The 16,374-nt window shown below is 38.3% G+C and overlaps 1 protein-coding gene across 10 annotated transcripts in view; it reads right to left on the bottom strand.

Moving 5' to 3' along the window:
* The window catches only part of TP63 (tumor protein p63), a gene marked incomplete at both ends in the record, with an annotated part of 242,353 nt that overhangs the window by 62,645 nt on the left and 163,334 nt on the right, over nucleotides 1–16,374 (bottom strand). For 9 of the 10 annotated variants that reach the window (XM_081234847.1, XM_081234845.1, XM_081234848.1 and 6 more), the window contains one exon: nucleotides 14,788–15,042. The exons of the other annotated variant lie outside the window; for it this stretch is intronic. In XM_081234847.1, the coding sequence (XP_081090973.1) occupies nucleotides 14,788–15,042 (255 nt within the window). The remainder of the gene's footprint in view (nucleotides 1–14,787; nucleotides 15,043–16,374) is intronic. 10 annotated transcript variants of the gene reach the window in all.

Below are 16,374 nucleotides of genomic sequence, written 5' to 3'. Positions count from 1 at the left end.
ACTTCTGCTGTTTCCTATCCGTGACCACAGCTTCAGGCAGAATAGCAGAGTCCCGTCTCCAGGCGAGCAAAGCAGGCTGGCCTCTGTGTTTTTGCTTCAGCTGTTCCCACTGCCTCTCTGGAAAGTGTACTCTTTCCCCTGCTTAACCAACCACTGGGTCAACTGCTGTCCTCTTCTTTCTTTCCGGCCACAAAAGCCTTCTCTTCTGGATGCACAGAATTTTTCATTCAAAGGGAACTTCAGAGGACACTTGATCCATTTTCTCACCTAAAACTTGAGCCAAGGGTCTCATTTCTATCTTGACTTGCTCCAGGGGCTGAGCGCTCACTATCACTGGAGGTAGTGAATTCCAGCCCTGTAGAACCCTGGCCATTCTTCCTTCTGAGCTGGAATCTGCCACCCAGGGACTTCCTCCCTTTTGTTCTAATTGCGCCCTCTGGGGCCATCCCAACAAGTTTAGAATGTGGCTGGTTTCAGAAAAGCTAGCGCTGAAAAAGGAGCTCTGCTCACTGATTAGCAATATCACCCTTTCAGAGCATGCGTCCTTGTTCTTTTGGGGTTGAAGCTGCAAAAATAACTAACCCCCAGTGCTCTCTCCCAGAGCAGATCAATGTGTCTCAAAACTGTGCCGCTTAAATGGTTAAGGTACTTGTACGTCAGAAATATAAATGGCAGTGTGCCTGAGTGTAACTCAAACTCACAAGATAAATATTACTCATCTTCCGGGAACTTTAATTTTAATGATGTTTTTTAAAAGAGGGAGATAAATATATTTAAATGTATATTTGTATTAAAATGCAAAATTGAAACAAGTTTTACAAAAAAATAAACAAATTATATTTTTTTCTATGGAACCCTTCAGATTATAGCCTCAGGATGCCCGAGGCAGACATTCATTTTGCCCTGCTCCTAATTGGGGTAAAAGTTTTAAAGGACTGTTCTAATATATCACCTCTGCAAGGCATCGTGGAAAGCATCAGAAGCTAGAGGTACTCCATAGATTGGATTCCCTATTGCAGTTCCTGATGCATCTGTGAGAAGGGCAGGTTTAGTCCAAATTCTAATCCTAAATTCATAATTCATCCTAATAAAAATCACCATTGACCAGGCACTGTTATGCACTCTACATTCATTATGTCTAATCCTACCAATAACCCTGCTACCTAAAGATGTATTATCCCCATTTTAGGGTTGAAGAAACTGCCCTGGAGACAGTGTCCTGCCCAAGGCAACGTAGATAGAAAGAGGTGGAATTCAACTCCAGGTCTATCTGACCACAAATCCTGAATTCTTTCCACTCACCACTCTGCCTCCTTAGGCACTTTTGCTTGTTCTTTAGTACAAGAACCACAGTCCCTTCTTTCAGAAAAAGGCAAAGCTTTTTTGGATGGGTAAGAACTAAGATAGGTCACAATATTTGTAACTTTCAGTCTTGCAAGGTAACTAAAACTAAAACAGATACACTTGTAAGTATCTCTCATATTTTACAGGGTTATATATTTTATATCAAATCTCATTGTAATTTAGCAGTTGAAATAATATTTTCATTTTAAATCAGGAATTTATGGAAAAAAGATCATTCCGTCTTCTGCTTAAATGTTTCAAAGTATTATTATTATTTTTGGTTTCTGAAGCCTAAATTCTAATGCCAGACAAATTAAGAAAGCAATACGCTAAGAGCTAATCTATGCCTCACAAGCATATGCCCAAGTGACAACTTCAAAACAAATTTTCTAACCAATTAAAAAAAGAAAAATCTGTTAGTTTGGGAATGCTTGTGAGCGAGTCTAGGAAGGATATAACCATTCTCACTGTTCACATGACAGTGTTGGCCGTACACAGGGGTAAAATATCCATGCTAATTCCCTTGCTTCTAATTAACTTGTCTTGAAGCATTCTCCATGTGCTGAGCATGGCTGATGCTTTTATTGAGACCAGCGACAAAAGATATCCAAGTAGCTGGTCATTTCTATACATATGTGGATAACTACTAGGATCCTCAAAGGCAAACAGTATGAATGTCAGAATCCAACCTAAGTTCTTTGAAGTTAGGTTGTGTTCTGAGTTAGTTGGAAGGAAAACTTATATTCAAAAGTAACTGTAATAAAAGAATACTTCTAACAGGTAGAAAGAATGTATAAAATTTAAAAATGCTTCTACATGAAGATACTGTTTCAATTATTACATTGTGGCACCAACTAACAAGTTAAACCTCACATCTGTCAAAATAAAACCATCATTACTATCATGGGAAAAGGACCTTAAAATTTTATTGCTTAATTTTATTTTACTGAAACACAAGCAGATAATTACAGAGATTTTCTTTCCAGGAAATTTCAAAGCATTTTAGAAAAGTATATAGAATTATATTTACTTACCGTATATTTATTGACCAAGATCATCTAGTATTGTGTACATTTTAAAGTAAGTGCCCAGTTCTCAAAAAGGAATAAGACTTGCTAGGTAAAAAAAAAAAAAAAAGTAAGAAGTCCCCTTTCCTCTCCTTTTCTGACATAGCTTAGTCAGCTCTCCTAAAAAGACAACTAAAGGAAATAAGAGGTATTTTCTTATACTTCAAAGAAAAACATCCAGTAGACTACTGAATGCAGTAATCAATGAAGTGAAGATTTTAGACTGAATTTGAACATTCCATCTGAATTGGTTTGGCTCTTTTCCTCAAAGTATAAGTCCACATCATGAAAATACACTATCAGGACTACAAAAGTGTCTTAGAAAACATTGAACTTACAAATTCAAAGTGTACACATTTTCCTTTAAAGAAGGATCCACTCACTACTTTCTTAGAAACCATTTCACTTCCTCTCTCTCTTGTTCTTTCTTTTGAGTATCCTCTCTCTATTCCCATTCTTAATCCCAAAGTATCTAAGAGGATAATAACACTTGGGTGGAGGCTGAGAGAAGATTCTATGAAAACTTAACAAAAAGACTGTTCCCAGCACAATTCTTATACCTTTTAACACCTATGTCTAAAATTTTTATGCAAAGAAAAGCATTATAGCTGAGAACTGTGGAGTGCTAGACAAGAAATCAATTCTGAAATATGAATACCTTACAGAAACTTATACAAATAGCTACATATTTAATTGCTTCATGAGTAGGAAACTAGACAGGAAGAAGTCTATATTTCCTTCTGGTTCTGCTGCTGAATGAGACATCTTTTTTTCCCTAGATCTCAAGTTCCTCATCACTTGTCATTCCAACTTTTACACCAAAAAGTTCATGAATGAGTTACTGTTTGTTAAATTATATGATGATTCTCAGACATAAAATATAAATACCTGCAAGATATGCCTTTGTTACAATTATATACAAAAGTGTAAGCTGTAGTCTTTGAAGATAAACATAAAACATAATCCATTACCAGTGAATATTATGAAAGGACAATATAAGCCTAAAGAATGAGTTATCCATGGTAACTTTTAGAGGCTGATGATTTTCTCTTGAAAGACTAATTAAAATAGTTATTTGCCAAGTGTCTTCCTAAACTCAAAGGGAATAAAGTTAGACTAAAGCATTTAAAAAGAGTGTGCATTTATTTATACATGCATAACTTCAACACATGCTAGGCGTGAGAATAAGTAAAGGAAAAAGAGGTTACTTATCTATGTGGATTAGTTCAAAAAAGGAATTATTAATTATCACAACAGGAGACATTTCCTATGCATCGGAAGTACAAGAAAGTTATTCCAAATTTCTATTATGAAAATGTTTTGTATTTTACATGTTGGGCAATCTGCTTTATCTAATTACCAACTAAACACCATATCCCAAAGGCCTTCCCCACTAATTCCATTGTTTCATACAGAAAGGTTGGAAGAGTGAGGGCAGGTGATAAACTTGAATTGATAGTGTTTAGAGGGAAACACCAAACCCTGGGTCTAATACACAATTTGTGTCCTCAAACACCTCCACTATCAATCACCAATGCAAAGGAATGGAACTCTCTCCAGTAGCGCTCCTAGCCTTTCTCATAACCAGCTGCTTTGGGGGACAATTTTTCCTCTCAAGACCATTCCACTCTGGAGAGTGTGGTGGCAGGCAGGGATAGTAAACACACACCAAAACTCTATTTTCAAATTCAAAAGGATCCAGTTTTTCTTTTCTTTTCTTTTCTTACGTGCAAAATTGGTAATAATATATTTTAAAATTGATTCACTGTCTTAAAATAAATAATGGTCTATACTACAGAAATTTTTTGAATATAATTCTTAGCAAAAGGAATACATTTTGTAACTATTCATTCTAATTCCCTTATCTTGAGAAACATAGGCTTCTCAAATTGTTACATATCAAATGCATCAAAATTCTGGTCTGTCAAATGTTAATTTAAATGTTTATTACAATAGCATATCAGTTTTAGATAAGTCAAGTTTATAAAAAGAACTGTTAGGATTTTATAAGTAAACTTAACACACACTTAACACACATATGTCAAGGCATACAAGATATTCAAGCAAATTTTATAGAACTATGAGAATCATTTTGCTGTTTTAAACAATTACCATAGCTTATAGAACTTTGCTTTTATGACATACAGTTAATCATATCTATGACTTACTTGATGACAATTTCTTGTTCAGAAACGTAATCCATAATTATAACATTGTCCTTATGGGAAAATGAAATTTGCTTTTCCAAGAATACAAAGTAGTAAAAAAAAAAAAAAAAGAGAGAAAGAGGCAATTTATAATGTTTAATGTCAGGGCTCTAGATTCATAAAATCTCAAATTAACAGATAGAGTAGAAGGAAGAAAGTAAGCAAAGGGGGAGAGAGAAAGAAGGAATAGCTTTGAAGCCCAAATTATAATTATTGTAAATTAACTCCTTTGCTACTCAACAAGTGTAAAATATTGGTATTTATATAAATACATGTATTTATTTTTGCATTTTTAATAAAAAGTAAATTTTTCTTCTAATGACCTAGTCAAAATGATCACAGTTTAAAACTCTGTTACTGGTTTGCTGAAATATTACCAATAAAACACTGAGACTCTAAGAAAAAAATTATCTGATTAACAATTACAGGATCTAATTAAACATGTTTTAAGAAGAAACTATTTTACATTAGAAAAAAAATACACACATATGCAAACATATATATTTATCCTACATTTATATCTAGGGACTTATAGATCTATACTGTTTCATTTCATGTCTGCTTATAAATGGAAAACCTCGAAAAACTGCCTGAATTGTAAGCATGGATATGATGTACTATTCATGCAGGTAAATCTAAAAACAAAAATGCAGGATCCTAAGGTAATAACATACTGTGTTTTTAGAGTTTCACCTCTCAGGCTCCCAAAGTACTTTGTAAACTTTAATTAAGCCTCACAGCAATCCTACCGAGTAAATATTACAATACCCATTTAACAGATGAGCACAAGCTGAGTCACTTGCCCCAGATCACAGAGTTTTTTAGTGCCCACAAGTTGTCCTTCTGAGTTCTGTGTTCTACTTAATGAGCCACACTCTTCAGGAGCCTGTCAGATGACTTCTCAAATTCAAATGAGGATCCTTAAGTAAGCAGTCATTATTCTTTCCACTTAATACAACTTGGAAACCACTCTAAGTAAAAGAAAAGTCTTTTGAAATGGTGTCCTCATCTTATTTGTTATATTTTCCACAAGATTTAGTGCAGATGATACTGGTAAAACAGCATAAACAGGAAAACAAAAATGCAAACTAAATGAGTAACCCACAAAAGAACACCTGTTTGATGAACTTGAAGACACAGAATTAACTCTGCATAAAACAATTAGAAGTTACATTCCAATTCTTCAGACCCTTCTAATAAAATAACAAGGTGGCAAATTATACTGTTTTATTTTTTTAACTAAGAAATCATGAGTCTTCCTTATTAGATTCAAAGTGAAATGAGAAGGCTGATTCTATTTGTAAAGTGAGAATCCCTCCCTAATTCACCTCACAGTAAATTAGACCTAGGGTCTCTGACTACTCTCAATTTCCTTTAAATTTCAGCTGAGGGCAGCATGATGATGGGGTCGTAATCTTTATTAAAAACCACAGGAGAGATGGCTGCTAAGACCAGTACCTTTAGGGCCCTGTGTGCCTAATTACAGGATCCCTTGTTCTAAACACCATTTCATGTCTACAAGACATCTGCAGGGCTTCAAAGAGTCTAAGATTTTCCTTTCTGTTCTACAATAAACTTTTCTTTAATTTCAAAAAATTAGAAGTTGTTGAGCAGAAAGCTATGTTATCTCATGCCTCCTTCAGGCTTCAGTGACCTAATAGACATACTAGTTACTGCTGATATAAAACCATGAGGATTTATTTCATATGTAGTTGCTTTTACCCATGACATGACAGCTGATTGCTAAATACCTCTCATGAGAAAAATACATATTCCCTTCTCCACCGGAGGGGGTGGGGACAGTTACAAGACTTGATCACACTATGGAAATGGTTAATATCAGGGAATGCAAGCAGGAGAAGGTGTAAAGCTCACATATGGGAAGACACTGAGAGCAATAAATGGCACCCATCATTCAGGGCTTACTTGAAGAAATCTCTGTCAAGCTGAATGATATATAGTATTTTTTAATGGCTCAAGCAAAATACAATGACATTATTCTCTGTCTATACCTCAGTTTTCTGGTAATTTTTGTTCTGCCACACATTCTATGTGCTAATTACAAATGAGCTATTGGTTAGTGAGCTGAGAAAACTGATGTGAAGCACTTTCAATCTCACTGCCTTTTCTGGGTACAGCTTTGGCCAATTTTAGTTAAGTTATGGAGTCCCATAAATTCTCTAAGTATTAAAACAAAACAGGGTTTCCTTGGTGGCAGTGTTAGAATCTGCCTGCCAATGCAGAGGACACGGTTCGAACCCTGGTCCGGGAAGATCCCATATGCTGTGGGGCAACTAAGCCCACGCGCCACAACTACTAAGCCTGTGCTTTAGAGCCCACAAGCCACAACTACTGATCCCGTGCACCACAACTACTGAAGCCTGCGTGCCTAGACCCTGTGCTCTGCAACAAGAGAATCCACCGCAAGGAGAAGCCCGCACATCACAACGAAGAGTAGCCCCTGTTCGCCCCAACTAGAGAAAGCCCACGCACAACAACAAAGACCCAATGCAGCCAAAAATAAATAAATAAATAAATAAATAAAAATTTAAAAAATAAATAAATAAGTAGAACAAAACAAACAAAGAAGTTTCTTTCCTTATGCCAAGGACCCAATGCGCAGATCATTATATTTTATAAAATAAAATTTTATAGGAATATGATGGTAGGAAGGTCATTAACTGCACAAAAACAAACTGAGAAAGATCTACTTTGATAATGTATTGCTTAGTTTATTGCAGGGGGTGGGAGGGGGCAGTCAATCTATAGGACTTTTGAAAGGAACAGAGAATTATTATTTCCAAATGGAATGTATTTATTTGTAACTTTCTCCTTAGATGCTTGCTCTAGTTTCCAGTTATTTTATTTAAATTTTAAGTAACTGTCCCTTGTCACTGTTAAATATACTGCAAAGACAGCCTTTAGTCTGACTATTGTTTTGTTTGGTCTGTGGCTTTTACAACTTTTTTTTTTAATGAATATATCACTTAAAGATCTGGAGATATTACATGCAAGTCCAGGTTTCTAGATGCTCTTGAAAAATTAATCTTTTAACTCCAGCCCTACCTTCCCCCATGACACCAGGGTGGAGTTACAAAGCAGATTCCCTTGCAGAGAAGGTGTGTAAGCTCATCTTGCCACTGTCCCCATCCCCACCATTTGACTCATTTACACTACCCCTAGTGTCACAGATATTTGGGTTTGTCACCTTCAAGGTAGTCCATTATTAGTGGAAGTGATTTTTTAGGGAAATGGGCCTGATGATCGGATCCCTGCTCTTGATGGAAATTTCCATGGTAATTTAGTTATATCACAATGCTCCTCATAATAATCCACCCTTCTGGGAAACCAAAGCCACAGTGGTAAAACAAAATACCAAGTGGCTGGTAATATCTACAAAACCAAATTGACTACTATGAATAATAATATAAGTGAAGGAGAAGGAGAAAGAGGAAATGGAGCAGGACAAAGAAAAAGAAGGGAGAAAAAGGGAGGTTGCTGTTATTATTTTTGTAGTAGAAAAAGAAAGACAAGTTTAGTTAAATTTGCTATTTATTTCTTCTTAATCAGTGGTCAGTTCTCGTAACATTAGATGCAATAAATATAAAATTTTTTTCCTTTAAATAGAAACTCTACCATGGATTCAGGAAATCACTGAGCACAGTCTGGGAGGGCCCTAAACATCAGATTAGGTGAAACTGGCTTATCACGAATACATTAACCTAGAGTTAATTTGAACAAGTTAGGGCAAACTTGCTAAGTTATTCTGCTCTGAATGTGGGGACAACACCCCTATAGCATGGCTTACAATTGAAATTCACTTTAAAGTCCAAAACCTAGAGTTAAATAAGTAACAGGAACCATCACCAAGAATCTCCAAACCCTTTATTTAGGACATTCTTCCTCAATACTCTCACCAACTAAGAAATAGCTTGGATAACAGGTGACAATGCTCAATGTCATTATTTTCTTTATCATGGGAGGAGCACAAAAGACACTTCTTTATGTATCTCTGGAGATTTAGAGGATAGTTCTGGCAAGAAGTGAAAATAACCTTGTTATGATTAACAAACGTACCACTGGCAAGAGACAAGTCTATTGACTTCTGTTCCTCAGCAATGAAATCTAACAGCCATTCAGTTAAGACCAGCCCCAGTAAAGGCTCAAGGTTGGTGAGAGAAGTGTTTCCTTTGTGCAAGGAAGCTGATAAATCATATTCACCATGGAAGAGTTTGTCGTACATCATGTCCTTTGATGGGCTATTCTTAAGAGTCCCAAGATTCCAGAGGGCCACGCAATGGGCTGGCTTGCATTAGATTTCTGCAGAGCTGGCAGCCTTCTTCTGGAAGTCTTACATTACAGGGAACCTGATGACAGGGAGGGTGGGCCACAGGCAGGCATCTCAGCTCGCCTGTGGAAGAGCCAAGCGGAGCGAGCTTGCAAGACCCGATATGCTGGGATCAATGAAACTCTCCGGGGAACTGGATGTTCCCCTTTCAAATGCCACCTCCCTAATCTCTCCACTTGCTCAAGTCAGAATCTTCAAAGCTCTGAACACGACATGAGGCTGACATGATTAGGAAAGGCAAAGGAAGAGGACTCTCTAAATCACGGGTGGAGGCAAATGGCATTGAATTAATGGACAGTTAACAGTCAAGGTCAGAATGGAGGGATACTGCTTGGGACTGCAATTATTTCCTTTGGCCACAAGGAGAAAACAAAGTTTTTTCATATTTATTAAGGGCTTACTATATGCTGGACATGGCTCTGAGCACTAGGTCCAGGTGCCTGCCCTACAAGACCTTGACATCTATGAAGGGAAAAAATCACAAGAGCAAAAAGGGATGTATGTCCAAAGTCCAGGGTCATTATCTCAGATGGAGAGCACAACAGAAAAACACTAACCTGAGGATTTTCCCAGTATTTGCACACAGATTATACCGTGTGTCCTGGGTTGTGGGGAAAACAGCTCTCAAACTGTAAAGGTGTGTGAGGTTGATAATCAAGACAGACTGATCTATATTCACACACAAAAAAAGCCCTGTCCCTGGAGTCCAGCAAAAAAAGTACTTTGCCCCCAGAAGTAGTGTCCTTACCAGTCCTCTCAAAGCTCAAGTAGGTGCCGTAGAAGGCTTATCTCATCTTCATCAGCAACTCCAAAAGCATTCCAGATCGGTACCTATGATTCTTCTGAATGGCCATCGAGTAATCTGTCACGTGGATATGCCACAATTTATGGAGCCAGTTCCCAACTGGTGAGTGTGTAGGTTGCCTCCAATACTTTTGCCACCACAAAACCACTGCTATTCTTTATTTAACACAGAGAATTAAAAAAAAAAAAAAAAAAGGACATCCCCATAAATGAGAAATAAATGCTGGAATTCAACAGGTTCTTAAAGCTGGAAAAGACCTTTCCTAATGCCAGCAAGGAGAGCCTATATCTGCTTGGACAGACTTAGGAAAACAGCTCGGCCAGCCTGCAGAAGTCTGCATATGGGAGGGCCTGATATCATCCTATGCCATCTATTCACATATTTGAGTAGTGGGTAATATCACAGTCCTGTGGGGCTGGAGTATGCATGCTAATAACCCAAAAGCACTAAGAAAAAAAAAAAGGTAGAAGACATTTTGCTTTGCATTCTCTCAAATTATTACTTGCGGCACAACTGAACCCTCAACAAAACTATAATAAGCTCGTGAAGCAAAGGAATTCAAATTCAGACTCAGTAAACACATGTATGCCTATGACTAGCCAGGTGCTGATAGGTGCACCTACATGTGGCATGTAATCCTTACAATAAGGAAAGTATGAACATCCCTATTTGTAGGTGGAAAAAGTCAAGTTCAAAGAGATTGAACTCTCTGAGCAGGTCCAGATGCTGCTAGTAAGTTTAAGGGTTGAAATCTGCACCTAAGCTTCTTGCCATTTCAAAATTACCATACTGTCAACCGGCCTGTGGCTTATGAGTTCCAGCTATAATGCTAGACCAGCACTTTATTATATTAAATGTTAGGCCTCTATCAGTAAGTAACAATTACACTGTGGAAATAAGAAGAAAATCTGAAACCCAAGCCCTAAATTCTGTGTTGGTTTGGGTGTGACTGTGTGTGTGTGTGTGTGTGTGTGTCTCTGTGTGTGTGTGAGAGAGAGAGAGAGAGAGAAAGAGAATATGGAAGAATGTCATTGCTCTTCACTTTATTTCATTGGAAGAATTTTAAAATAGATACCATATTTTTATGGAACTGGGAGCACACATTCGTTATTGGAAACAGAGAAAGCAAAGGAAATATTTGTATATACTTTAAATATATTAATTATATTTTAGCAGTGACTCTTAGTAAAACCTGAAATTAAAAGAGAAAACAGGGCTTCCCTGGTGGCACAGTGGTTGAGAGTCCGCCTGCCAATGCAGGGGACACGGGTTCGTGCCCCGGTCAGGGAAGATCCCACATGTCACGGAGTGGCTGGGCCTGTGAGCCATGGCCGCTGAGCCTGCATGTCCAGAGCCTGTGCTCCGCAACGGGAGAGGCCACAACAGTGAGAGGCCGGCATACCGGAAACAAAATAAAAATAAAAATAAAAAAATAAGAGAAAACAATACAAAAGGATGACAAGTGATAAAATGGTACTAACAAAGTTCTTACTAAAGAATTACCAGAAGACTATGAGGTACATGTGACGTTTCTTAATGACAGCTGCTTTTGCTGCTTCCAGTTTGTGGGCAGTTTTGAAAATATAGTGTTTTTATTTTGAAAGATTGCTTTAAAATGCACAGATGCCTAAGAAATGGGTGTTGTATAATGTAGCATAAAAAATGTCCTTTGTCAGGTGGCTTCACTCCATACTACACAGGGCCTGCGAGTGTCTGTATCTCCTTCTGTCAATCAAGAGAAAGATAGTCTAGATAAGATGGTGGAGAGACTTGAACTGGGAGGGAGGGAGGCCTGGGTTCCTCTATTTACCTGACTGGTGATCAGCCATGTAACCTTTACTTCTCGAAGTTTCCTCATTTCTAAAAAGGGGTAACAGCCTTGGTTCTGAGGCTCCAAGTCGCAGGAGAGAATACTTAAAAATGTGAGATCTGTGTATAAGTGTGAGGATATATAATTTGGCTCAAAGAGTTAGGTGCTGCTATGTATAAGACACTGGTGTCCATGGTTAAGAATTTACATATTTTTAGGTGATCTCAGGAGTTACTCAAACAAATGTTCAAATGTGCTGGATTTAGACAAAATGTAGCTGGGCCTAAAATAAGTCTAATTGCAAACAAGAAAGAACATGAATAAAAATATAAATACCATGTGATACACTAGTAGGATGGAATGGACATCTAATTCAATCATTTTATTCTGTAATATCTATAGCATACAGTGTAGACAACTGAACAGAAACCTAAGAAAGGAAAACCAGCTTAACCAAGGTCACTTATTAATGGCAGGCAAATGAACTGATTAGAAGCTAAGTTCTTCTAAAAACTATGTTGATTAATAATACTATCTCATCTTAAGGAAAAGAAGTAGCTTTCACCCCATTCATCCTCATCAGAGGCACAGACTGAATTCTAGAAAGATGAAGTGACTTGGCTAAGGTCATGAGGATGATCACAGTGAGAATCCAGGTTTCCTGGCTCCCAAGATATGCTCTTTCCCATCACCACAGTGCCTACCCCTTTTTCAGGGTCCTGATACCATTGCTGTCACATGTAAGGAAATTTTACTAGGGTACTCTACAAAACATTTTCTTTACTTTTAAAAAAATTAAATTATTTATTTATTTATTTATTTATTTATTTATTTATTTATTTTTGGCTGTGTTGGGTCTTTGTTGCTTCGTGCTGGCTTTCTCTAGTTGTGGCAAGCGGGGGCTACTCTTCGTTGTGGTGCACGGGCTTCTCATTTTGGTGGCTTCTCTTGTTGTGGAGAATGGGCTCTAGGCACAGGCTTCAGTAGTTGTGGCATACAGGCTCAGCAGTTGTGGCTCGTGGGCTCAGTAGCTGTGGCTCGAGGGCCCTAGATCACAGGCTCAGTAGTTGTGGCACACGGGCTTAGTTGCCCTGCAGCATGTGGGATCTTCCTGGACCAGGGCTTGAACCATGTCCCCTGCACTGGCAGGCGGATTCCTAACCACTGTGCCAGCAGGGAAGCCCCATTTTCTTTACTTTTAACCTACCACTCATGTAGGTATCCCCAACCTTTCTTTTTTTGAGACAGTGTACCTCTCTGAGAGGGGGGATTTGATGGAAGATGGTTCAAAATTGCACTAAAACTGAAAAAAAAGCATTAAGACTTCTGTATGAGGAGGTGGGGAGGGAGGGGGGAGGAGGAAAGATTGATGTTCCATCATGCTCCATCCCCAAGGTTCTTAAGCCATTGTAGGAGGGCATTGATTCTTCATTTAGTGGCCCCAACATGCCCAATGTCCCTCAGATGTGCTCTCTTAATATAGTAGAGCTCTGCAAATGTCAGATGAAAAACTGTTAGCTTTGAAGTTCAGTGATTGTAAACATCAAATTGGTGTGACCCCTATTCAAAAACACATCAGTGCTCCATTTATAAAATGGTTATTTTAGTGGTTCTTCAGCAAGATATTACTTAGATCAATCAACCAATATATCTTTAAGTTTACTCTAAGTTTACTCACCTGGAGTGTCCACCTCCACAATTATTAATATAAAAGAGACTAAATAGTATGACACGATTGATTAAAAAAAGCACATGGAAGAGAGATCAAGTTTTAAGCTAACACTTCTACTTTATGGTTGAAATACGAACCATGACAGAACCGCTTCTCAAACCATGAAAGAAAAGCGCTAAGATAAATTTTTAGACAATTATGGGACATCCTGATGTGAAATGGTGAAAAGAAAAAGAAAGGACATAATCTAGTGGGAGGAGTGTAGTAGAATCAGAAATAGGACCAGCTACACAAAAGTCTCTGTAACTTTAGGGATGCCACTGAATCCCCATGTTCTTTCAGCTCTCCTCACTAGTAAAGTGGGAGTTGTGAAATGTGCCCTACCTAGCTCACAAAAAAGTGAGGTCAAAATGAGGGGACATGTGTGAAATTATGTTGGAATTTAGTGTTACTAATGCAGATTATTTTATAAACTCTGTACAACTGGAGAAAAGCCTGGATACTGTAACATACAAAGAGAAATTATTTCTAAAGAAAACTATTTGCCAAAGAGGGAAAAATCTGTTAAAACAATTTGAAAGCTACTTCTCAACAAGACGATGATGTTTGGAAGCATTTCTATAATCTCGGTAAACATTAAATTCTTTGACAAAATGTGTGTCACTTTGGTCTTGGGCATTCCTTGATCAACCAGTTAAAACCAGTCTTATAGGTTTCCTCCCTTATATTTAAGATTTATTCATGTTATAATAAAATAAACTCTGAAATAGAATCAACATTCTTGTAGCTTTTTTAATTTATAAAAGTATTTCCATGTTTTCTTAGAAAAGTTATATATAAGATTTTTTCAACATTTTTCATCAGAATCTCTTTGAAGCTAATTTAGGCCCCTAATGTGTAGTTTAGGAGGATTTGGGGAGGGAAACTTGCTTCTACATGTAATAGATATATATGTATCAATAAATTATGAATCATGTTATAGAACCCACATGCACAAATTTAACCCTTCCTTAATAGATGAGATCTTAATTTCTTTTTACACTGTGTTTGTGATTTTATTCTTTTTTTTGTTTAAATCGCACCTTACTGGGACATTTATTTTTTTCAAAATAATGAGACTGGTAACGCCTACATTCTGCAGACTGCAAACACATATCCTACGATTACGGTATTTTCCATTGGCGTAATGCTTTATGTTTTTCCAAAAAAAGTCTTTCACACAAAGGACCTCCCAACAGCGTGAGGCAGGCTAGAACGTATCCACTGAAATTGCTAGGAGCCAGCCAGAACACAGGAGTTTGGTTCCCAGGTCAGGGCTGTTCCTGCTAAATGGCACTTTCTCTCTCTCTGGGTCAGTGTTGAATATTCCAAACCAAAATGTCCTTAGAGGACAGGGAGAAATTTTGCACCATTCAATATGGAGCTCTAAGCTTTGATGGGGGAGAGAGCCGGGGGTGAGGGGGGAGGGGTGATGGAGAAGACCCTTGTACTTGGGGATCAGGTTCAAAGACACATGGGCGCCCGGTTCTCTTACCGTCCAGGTGGCGGACTTGGCGGTGCTGGACTGCTGGAAGGACACGTCAAAGCTGTGTGGGCCCGGGTAGTCGGTGTTGGAGGGGATGGCGGGCGAAGGCGAGAGGGCGTCGAAGGTGGAGCTGGGCTGTGCGTAGGGCGAGGGCGCCGTGACGCTATTCTGCGCGTGGTCTGTGTTGTAGGGACTGGTGGACGAGGAGCCGTTCTGGATCTGCTGGTCCATGCTGTTCAGGAGCCCCAGGTTCGTGTACTGTGGCTGCGGGACACCCAGAAACCCCCCACATTAGCCATTTAAGCTTCAGATCCTTGCTGCCAAAAAGGTATCATTTGGTGAGTGCCTTCTACAGAGTTCCACCTCACGTCTGCAACACTTCGCACTCAAGGGAAAATGACCGATTTGTCATGCATAGCTCGAAAACACCAAGAGAAACCCCAGGCGTGTGTATGTTTTGTAATGACCTGCACAGTTCACACAGCTTCACGGGCAACCTTTGGAGACTGCGGTCTCCCCGAGAGCATTTGAAAGTGGATTATGTGCTCATTCCCAAACTGGGCAAGAAGTGCCAGTGCTGTGTAGCTGCTTATGAATTCTTTAAAATAAATGAATACTGACTGCTATTTTTTTCTTCTTCTTCTTCTTCTGTCCTGGTATTCAGAATGAAAAAGACCACTGGATAGATATGTTCTAGAGGAGACTTAAGCATCAAATTGTTTACTGAGAAAAATCAGTTGTCCTCCAAATTTCCTTTTAGTCATCATTCTAAATTCTCTCTCAGGGTACCGACTTGCCCCCAGGGACTGGATTCCTGAAGACTGGAGGGAAATGAGTAGCAGGGATAGGGAGAGGCAACTATATATTTTAAAAGGTTACATGCTAGCAGACCATCTAAACAGCCTAATTTTTCATCTGTTTTTTCATTTTCTGTGTGGCAGTTTACTATTTTCTAAAGTAGAACATGTGTAAGAGAAATATCATCTAGTTATGATTAAAATTCTATGTTTGAAAAAATTCAGAAGTCCATTAACTCATATAGCTTCTCTGCCAGGTGGTTTATTTCTTCTAGGAAAACCAGCACCAAGTAGGTATTCAATAAGATGTTTATGGGAAGAATGATTTAACTTCTCATTTCATCGGCAAAAAATCTTTACTGTATTACTATCAGAGAGGGGAAGTGATTTGCTCAAGCATCAGCTAATAAGCAAAGAGTAGGGATTTTGAAACCAAATCTTCCGATTCCAAGTCCAGGGCCCTGCCAACACCATCACACCCGTCAGCCTGATAAGGTAATTCAAGTCATTCCTGAGTCAAATTGGACACATTTCCAGAAGGGGCCACCAGCCTGTGTACCATTTTCCCTTTGTGAAATCTTCTGACACGTGGAAACCTCACTGTTTCTTCAAGTTAGCAACTGGAAAACAAATCAAAAGCAAAAAGAAGGCAGTCCTGTGGGTACATATTTTATAAAGGAAATGAGGAGTCTGGCTCTTCAACTGAAATATAACAGAGTCCCAGATTAAGTCAAACTACAGAGAAGAACAAACTCACAAAGAAATGGATGCTTGAAAACAATTTTAATTCAACTTTAAG

Source organism: Mesoplodon bidens (assembly GCF_964165515.1).
Source record: "Mesoplodon bidens genome assembly, chromosome: 5".
Taxonomy (NCBI): Eukaryota; Metazoa; Chordata; class Mammalia; order Artiodactyla; family Ziphiidae; genus Mesoplodon; species Mesoplodon bidens.
The sequence above is the reverse complement of the archived record's forward strand: the minus strand, read 5'-3'. Positions and strand labels throughout refer to the sequence as shown.